The following is a 7,981-nucleotide window of genomic DNA, read 5'->3' as shown; positions in this document are numbered from 1 at the left end:
AGATCAGATGCAGTAGGGTTGACCAGGGATTTTGTCTTGAAGTGCGTGAATTAGACAATTTTCCTGTCCTGCCAAGCATTCAAAATGTAACGTGTACTTTTGGGTGTCAGGGAAATGTATGGAGTAGAAAGTACATTATTTTCTTTAGGAATGTAGTGGAGTAAAAGTAAAAGTTGTCAGAAATATAAATTGTTAAGTACAGATACCCCCAAAATTGACTATATATATATATACTATAGATATATATATACTATAGACTATATATATATATATGTGCATTGTGTGTTCTTTCTGTTCTGTAACAGAAGGTTTATTGGGTCTACTGGCCTCTAAACTACACATCCCAAAATGCCATTCGTGTCTAGTGCGCGTGTATTAGACGTTTGCAGAGGGAGTTGAATTTCACGTAGATAGCTAGGCTAGCTAGCTTGCTATAGTTTGCAGTTGAAGCGCAGTTTGTAATTTTATCCATAACATTCTCCAGATTTTTACAGTATGAGTAACGTTGGTTTTTCGGCTGTACGGGGGAGCACTTCTGAGGGACCTGATAAGGTTGACATGTCTTTAGGTAAGGCCGCTCGCGACACTTGATGTGGTGGTTACCAGTAGCTCGGGTTTGGTTGTTGTAACTAGCCATAGCTAATGTTCGCATGTAAAGTAGCTAGCCAGCTAATCAGTTATAAGGTCATAATATACATTGTTATATAACTAAATATATGTATATACATTCCACTGTCTATTTCAGAGTCTAAAAGCTCTTACTACTCTGGCAACTTTGTTAGCTAGCTGCGTTCATTCAATGCGACCAAGCCAGCTAACGTTAGCTACAGTAACGTTAACTAGTTACTATTTTGTAGGTCTTATGAGTTGAACATTAAGCTATATGTATATATTTGGCCCATCCAAACGTCAGTGTGAGTAATGAATGTAGCTACAGTTAGCTATAATGTACAAAGTCAGTTCAGACTTCCAGGAGTCAGTCAAACTTTAATTCATATGTTTGGCATTTAGATTTTACATTGACTAGAAAAAGAGCTCACTGACGAGTCAATTTCTAATATTGTTTTGTTCGTCTTACTTCCCTAGATGATATCATTCGTCTGAACAAGAAAGAGCAACAAGCACGGAGGCCAGGCCCGGGGAACCGCAGGCCATTACAGAAAGGAAAGGGCTTTGTACAAGGGAAACCAGTTGGAGCGAGAGTTGGAGGACAGACCCAAAGAGGTGTGTACAGTAGCGTTGTTTGTGGTGCTCATTAATGCAGCTAGTTTTCTATTGTTGAATAACTTCATACAGTCATTCCTGTGATATTTGAAATGGCAGACTTTAGCTCCACTTATAATACCAATGAACCTGTTCGAGACATCACATTTGGATTGTCCACATGTCATTTCCAGGAGGTGGTGTAGCAAGAAGGGGGGTAATGAGAGTGGGTGTTGGAAGAGGCCGGAAGATTCCCCCTCTGGTTGGTCAAAGCCGGGGTCAAGGGGTTATCACTGGACTGGCGGCCCGGAAGACGGCAGCCGTACAGAAAGGAATCAGTCCACTCAACCGACCGACTGTCAACCAGGTACTAAGGGCTCGTACATCTGGGACATGTTCATTAGGGCAAAATGTTGCACTCAGTTTTGGACCGTTTTCCTGTTTCATGCCTAATGAACACAAACAACCCTTGTTGGGATCGAAGAGGAGGAGGAGTAGTGAGTTAGTTTCCAAAGGAGCCCTCGCTCCTCTGCTCACCATCTCTATTTACGTTTTCCCTCTTAGAAGTCACGGCCCTTCAACAACCAACCGCGGCCCTTCAACAACCAACCGCGGCCCTTCAACAACCAACCGCGGCCCTTCAACAACCAACCGCGGCCCTTCAACAACCAATCGTGGCCTTTTATCCAATCAGCCCAATTCAGACAGACGCAAGGCCAGAGGAGGCCGTACAGACAGACAGACGTACAGAGAGGCCCCAACACGATGACACAGACAAGACCCGTTCAGCTGCGGGGACGGTAACAAAATTACAATTGCAGAATTTACTCCTGGAATAGTCCCCTCCATGGAATATAACCACGTCACACTGTCAGTCGGTACAAATTCGCTATTTACCCCTTCCCCTTGACCTTAACCCTTCAATGTTTGCAGATCTGTATCATTTCAGTAATGTGGTGGAAGTGCCATATCAGGTTTTCCATTCGAAAAATGTGGCGTCGGACATTTGACCGGCAACATTTGAATTTACCGAACATTTTAGAAATGTACCAGACCCATGTGCATTGGGTGCGCAACCTGATTGTAGCGTCCAGCCGCTGTGCTCAGAATGACAATCATATTTAGAATAAGGTAATTCATATTAACAGAACGTGCAAGTCGAGAATGCAACAATGTGCGGTCCTTCTTACCGAATTCTGATTTAAACATGTTAGAATAACTGTCCACATTTACTTTTCCTCAGCCAACAAGACGATTAACAGCTTATTGTTTGGAATGGGCTATTTCTTTCTCAGACTATGGACAGTTGGGGGACGATAGATCTGAAATGCATACATTTCTTTTTGGCCTAGGATAAAAAAAAGTTAAAAAATAAACTTTAAAAAGCAATCAGTCTGACAATGCGCACAAGGCAGTAGTAGGCTACGTGCGAATGTTTGTTCCATAATGCAATTAGTGGGAAAACACTGTTTTCAAAAGGGAACTGCAGATGTGAGCAGTTTCATGTCACAGAGATTACATTTTGAAGCAGGGTAAGATATTGCCTCATAGTATGTATCAAAACATTCAAGTTTCAAACAATTAAGTATATGTTTTCAAAATGCATACTGCCTCCAGTTCATTGCAAAGTGTTGTGTGCCAAGCTGATGAAGCCTCCCTGCCTTCGTTTGAGGCTGCGTTCAAAACAACTCTGAGCTCTGACTCATGACCACTGGGGAAAAAGAGCTCCAACTGGGCAAAATCGGTTTGATCGGTCATCCAACTCGGGAAGAAGATCACTAATGTCATGATTTGACCTATTTCCCCCCCGAGTTCCTAGTTGTCTTAAAAGCGCCACAAGATGCAGCAGCTCTTGTGCTGTCTGACAGATTTTCCACTCAAAGGCTCTGTATGCTGTAGGTCCTACAAGTGATAAATAGATTATGCAAATTGAGCTATCAACTAATAAAAATGACCAGTCAAATGAATGTACATAGACTGATATTTCCATCAGTGATTAGGCTAAAAAGCATTAATTCTCAATGGGATTTTTTCTTTTATGTTGGCCGGTGCCAATTTCATTTATCATCTTCTATTATTTTTGTTGGGGTCAAAAGTCTGCTATTACTGGTTAACGGAAAACCTGCGCCATACTGTATACACACCGTATACGTATCCAGGCCTGTAAAATCTGCAAACATCGAAGGGTTAACTTCAAGGTGAAAGGGTAGGGAACGAATTGGGACTGGCTCAGTCTGACACTGAGAATCACTGTCTCCTGTTAAGTATTTCCAAGTGCTCTCCAATGTCATTGCACAAACAAAGGATGTCATGGAAAAAAAATTTAATCTCCATTCCTGTCTCAACCAACCTTCCATCTTGTGTTCTCCTTGTAGGCCTCTGCCCCCTGTCCATCAAACCCAGAGAGAAGCTCGCCAGGCCACGTTTCTCTTCCACAGGGGCCTCAAGGTATGCTCTCTATTTGTCTGTAGGTGTCTGATCGTAGGCAGCCTTTTTTTTAGAAAAGACCCAGTGCATGAAAAGTTGTCTCACTTGTACATTTGTCCATACTGCAGGTTCACGCCCAGGTGCAGAAGCCAGCTCCAACATCTCTACCCCCTATTCCAGTTCGATCTCACCAGTGAGTATTTGACTTGTGTGTTGATTAGGGCTGTGAATATCCATATTGCAAGAGGCTGTGATTATTTTTGAAATGCCACTTAGCTATCTGTAATGACCATTTTATAAAAAAGGTTTTGTTTATTGCTTAATCCCACACACAACAAGCCCCGCCCCCTGTCACTCAAGCAGGCAGTTCCTAATGCTCAAATAGACTGGTACCAGTGGTGGAGTGTAACAGCTTGTTCTTAATCAGAGAGGATAAAGTGAAGAATATTCTAAAATCTTTGTCGCAAGTATCTCTGGTCTATAATTGCAAGTAAAATCACAATATTTGGTACAGAAATCTTTCTTTTTGACCATATCGTGCAACCCTAATGTGGATGGGTGTGTTTGTGTGTGAGAGAATGAACACACTGACTGTCACCTCTTGACAGACCACATTCCTCTGTATAATTTGGTGCACCCTCATTCTTGAATACCACAAATGTTACCTTTGCTTGTCGTTATCCACAGGTTGTCTTACACTGTTTGTCTGTTTGCCTGTCTGTCCACCAGATGGCGCACGTCAACAAACAGCAGTGGGATCCTGACCGTTTCCATCGACAACCCAACTGCCACCATGACGCAGCCTGAGTGAGTCCCATTATGAGCTCACACAGACCACTTTCAGAACAGAGGCTGACTGAGTACACAGGACCAGTAGTTTTTCCTTAACATATGACCTGATCATAATGAAGGGCCAGAGTTTTGCCTGGACAATACACATAGTCAAGAAATACTCCTGGGCTGAGATAAACAACCACTCGCCATGTATTTTCTTCTCTGTTCCCCCAGGCCTCCCAGTGCTTGGTCCCTGCACCCCTCGGCACCCATCAGCCCGTCCCCAGTCAAGGTGGAGGAGGAGAAGAAACCAGTACCACCTAAAGGAGTCCCCCTGCAGTTTGACATCAACAGCGTGGGGAAACAGGTGAAAATAAGATAAAGGTGTACAATCACACAGTGGCTGTGTTTACACAGGCAGCCCATTTCTGAGTTTTTGCCCAATTATTGACGAGTCGATCTGATTGGTCAAAAGACAGATTAGTGGAAAAACATCAGAATTAGCCTGCCTGTGTAAATGCAGCCCAAGTGGCTCGGGTCTTGTCCTGATGAGCATATACATTTTAAGAACTGTGTTTGAACTAAATAGTCAAGAGTATAACTCCCCCAGGTGGTTCAAAATCAAGGTTTCACCCTGTGAATTGGTGAGTACAGGGTCTTATTCATTAGGGCATGCTCTATCAAAATGTGAAACTGTTTTAAAACATGCAATGCAAAGGTAGACAAGCGTTTGTTATTTGAAATGTTCAGATTGCATACATTTTGTGCCTAGTCAACATGACCCAGTTGTGTGACGTGAATTATTGGTTTTCTGACAATCTTTCTCTATCCAAACTGTTGTCACAGCAGACGGCGCTGACTTTGAATGAGCGATTCCGCATCCTGAAAGACCAGCGCATCGCCACTGCGCAGACCAGCAAAGGCAGCCGATTCGTCACCGTGGGTTAATCCAACGATTCGAAGGAAACCTTTGTGTTCCACTCAGAAAGACACGCACTCTGACCCACACTTATCTAATTTGCTGGAACCATTCAAAAGGTCCCTGCACTGATCTTAAGCTGATTCTCCTGAGTGACTTTCCTCATGGAGCAGCAGAATGAGATACACAAAGTGCACTACTCCTCAAATGTGAGAACTATATACGGGTGCAGTTATTGTGGAATATATATTTTTTTGTACCATGATAGGACACTATCATTATTCATAACAATGTATACTGAACAAAAATATAAACGCAACAATTTCAAAGATTTTACTGAGTTACAGTTCATATAAGAAAATCGGTCAATTTAAATAAGTAAATTAGGCCCTAATCTTGATTTCACATGACTGGGCAGGGGCGCAGTCTGGGGAGCCAGGCCCAACCAATCAGAATGAGGTTTTTCCCCACAAAATGGCTTTATTACAGACAAATACTCCTCAGCTTCACTGGGTGGCTGGTCTTGGACAATCCCGCAGGTGAAGAAGCCAGGTGTGGAGGTCCTGAGCTGGCTTGGTTACACGTTGTAAGGCCGATTGGAGGTCCTGCCAAATTCTCTAAAACTACGTTGGAGGCGTCTTATGGTAGCGAAATTAACATTATGTTCTCTGGCAACAGCTATAGATGACATTCCTGCAGTCAGCATGCCAATTGCATGCTCCCTCAACCTGAGACATCTTTTGGTGTGTTCTGTGACTGCAAATTTTAGTTTAAAAAAAAAATTGTCCCCAACACAAGGTGCATCTTTGTAATGATCATGCTGTTTAATCCGATTCTTGATATGTCACACCTGTCAGGATGGATTATCTTGGCAAAGGAGAAATGCTCACTAACATGGATGTAAACAAATTTGTGCACAAAATTTGAGAAATATTTTGTGAAAATGGAACATTTCTGGGATCTTATTTCAGCTCATGAAACGTGACCAATGCTTTACAAGTTGCGTTTGCATTTTTGTTCAGTGTACTTAGCTGTTGTCTTCAGGAGCTTCAACATTTGTCTGGACGTAAAGGAAAATCCCTTTTCTCACAAGGAGTGCAGCTGTGGGAGTTGTACTGAAGGACATTGGAAGAATGTTTTTCAATACGGATGTTGCTTTGTGCCAGAAGGAAAGTGTTTTGTTTAGTGTCTTTTATTAAATTCTTTTTTTTATTGATGGGACATTTTTTAAATACTATTTGTTTTGTTTCAAATAAAGAAATTTGGGACTTTGTTTCCCTCTAGCTAGATTTCCATTAAATTCACGACTGATTTTTCATGCTAATATTCTAAAATCTACATAAAGAAAATACACATTTTCCCACATGTGGAGTTTTTCCACCAAACAGACTTGTTGCAGATAAAAATCAGGGGTGTGTGATGACGAAGTGTAGACAATTTACTTTTAAGTTTTCATGTACTGACTAAAAATCTGAAGTTCATTGTTTCCATCTCATTTTCAACTCATTTCAACAACTTGACACACTTACTTGCATATACTACATTTCCAGCCACAGTTTTTATGTTGAAAAATGAAGTGCTAAAGTATTTTTGCCCAATACAATCCTTAACCACAGTTCACTTCACCTTTAACACCCATCACAGGTATAAAATAATGGAATTTATGTAAAATTTGTATTTCTTTTGGTTCTGATAAATGTGGGCTGCTGTCCTATAGGAAATGCTGTTCGGTGTATCTGGCATATTTTTTTTGCTACCTTTTCATACCCAAGTAGAGAACTGTAACCAGGTTTCCTTCCAACCTTTTATAAACTCTGCAAAAAAAAAACATCCTCTGTCAACTGCGTTTATTTTCAGCAAACTTTGTGTAAATATTTGTATGAACAAAACGAGATTCAACAACAGACATAAACTGAACAAGTTCTCTCCTCATGGACTGCACCAGATTTTGCAGTTCTTGTTGTGAGATATTACCCCACTTCCACCAAGGCACCTGCAAGTTCCCGGAGATTGGTCCTAACCCTCACCCTCCGATCCAACAGGTCTCAGACGTGCTCAATGGGATTGAGATCACGGCTCTTCGCTGGCCATGGCAGAACACTGACATTCCTGTCTTGCAGGAAATCAAGAACAGAACGAGCAGTATGGCTGGTGGCATTGTCATTCTGGAGGGTCATGTCAGGATGAGCCTGCAGGAAGGGTACCACATGAGGGAGGAGGATGTCTTCCCTGTAATGCACAGCGTTGAGATTGCCTGCAATGACAACGAGCTCAGTCCGATGATGCTGACACATCCCCAGACCAAGACGGACCCTCCACCTCCAAATCAATCCTTCTCCACAGTACAGGCCTCGGTGTAACGCTCATTCCTTCAATGATAAACGCAAATCCGACCATCACCCCTGGTGAGACAAAACCGCAACTCGTCAACGAAGAGCACTTTTTGCCAGTCTTGTCTGGTCCAGTGACGGTGAGTTTGTACCCATAGGTGACGTTGTTGCCGGTGATGTCTGGTGAGGACCTGCCTTACAACAAGGCCTACAGTCCAGCCTCTCAGCCTGTTTTGGACAGTCTGAGCACTGATGGAGGGATTGTGTGTTCCTGGTGTAACTCAGGCGGTTAACATCCTGTACCTGTCCCGCAGGTGTGATGTACCGA

The 7,981-nt window shown here is 42.5% G+C and overlaps 1 protein-coding gene across 4 annotated transcripts; it reads left to right on the top strand.

Moving 5' to 3' along the window:
- Positions 1-361: 361 nt before the first annotated feature.
- Positions 362-6,612, top strand: LOC112260206 (UAP56-interacting factor). 4 transcript variants are annotated; one of them, XM_024435135.2, is made up of 10 exons: positions 362-568; positions 1,087-1,224; positions 1,398-1,570; positions 1,768-2,003; positions 3,579-3,651; positions 3,759-3,823; positions 4,360-4,437; positions 4,639-4,771; positions 5,015-5,048; positions 5,254-6,612. In XM_024435135.2, exons 1-9 carry the CDS (start codon positions 496-498, stop codon positions 5,042-5,044), a joined length of 999 nt encoding a protein of 332 aa, XP_024290903.1. In that variant the 5' UTR covers positions 362-495; the 3' UTR covers positions 5,045-5,048; positions 5,254-6,612. The 4 variants fall into 4 exon arrangements, with proteins under 4 accessions (XP_024290903.1, XP_024290902.1, XP_024290901.1 ...); XM_024435134.2 differs by having other exon boundaries at positions 5,251-5,369; XM_024435133.2 differs by lacking the exon at positions 5,015-5,048.
- Positions 6,613-7,981: the final 1,369 nt, after the last annotated feature.

The sequence above is a fragment of the Oncorhynchus tshawytscha genome, linkage group LG10, assembly GCF_018296145.1.
Source record: "Oncorhynchus tshawytscha isolate Ot180627B linkage group LG10, Otsh_v2.0, whole genome shotgun sequence".
Lineage (NCBI taxonomy): Eukaryota > Metazoa > Chordata > Actinopteri > Salmoniformes > Salmonidae > Oncorhynchus > Oncorhynchus tshawytscha.
Note: the sequence above shows the minus strand (reverse complement) of the source record. Positions and strands in the feature narration are given on the sequence as shown.

What these genes read in the sequence shown, in the direction of transcription:
- LOC112260206 (XM_024435132.2), top strand. Translation starts at nt 496, where the DNA reads ATGAGTAACGTTGGTTTTTCGGCTGTACGGGGGAGCACTTCTGAGGGA. An exon ending in TAAGGTTGACATGTCTTTAG is followed by an intron (nt 569 to 1,086) that starts GTAAGGCCGCTC and finishes TTACTTCCCTAG; the next exon opens with ATGATATCATTCGTCTGAAC. An exon ending in CCCGTTCAGCTGCGGGGACG is followed by an intron (nt 2,004 to 3,578) that starts GTAACAAAATTA and finishes TTCTCCTTGTAG; the next exon opens with GCCTCTGCCCCCTGTCCATC.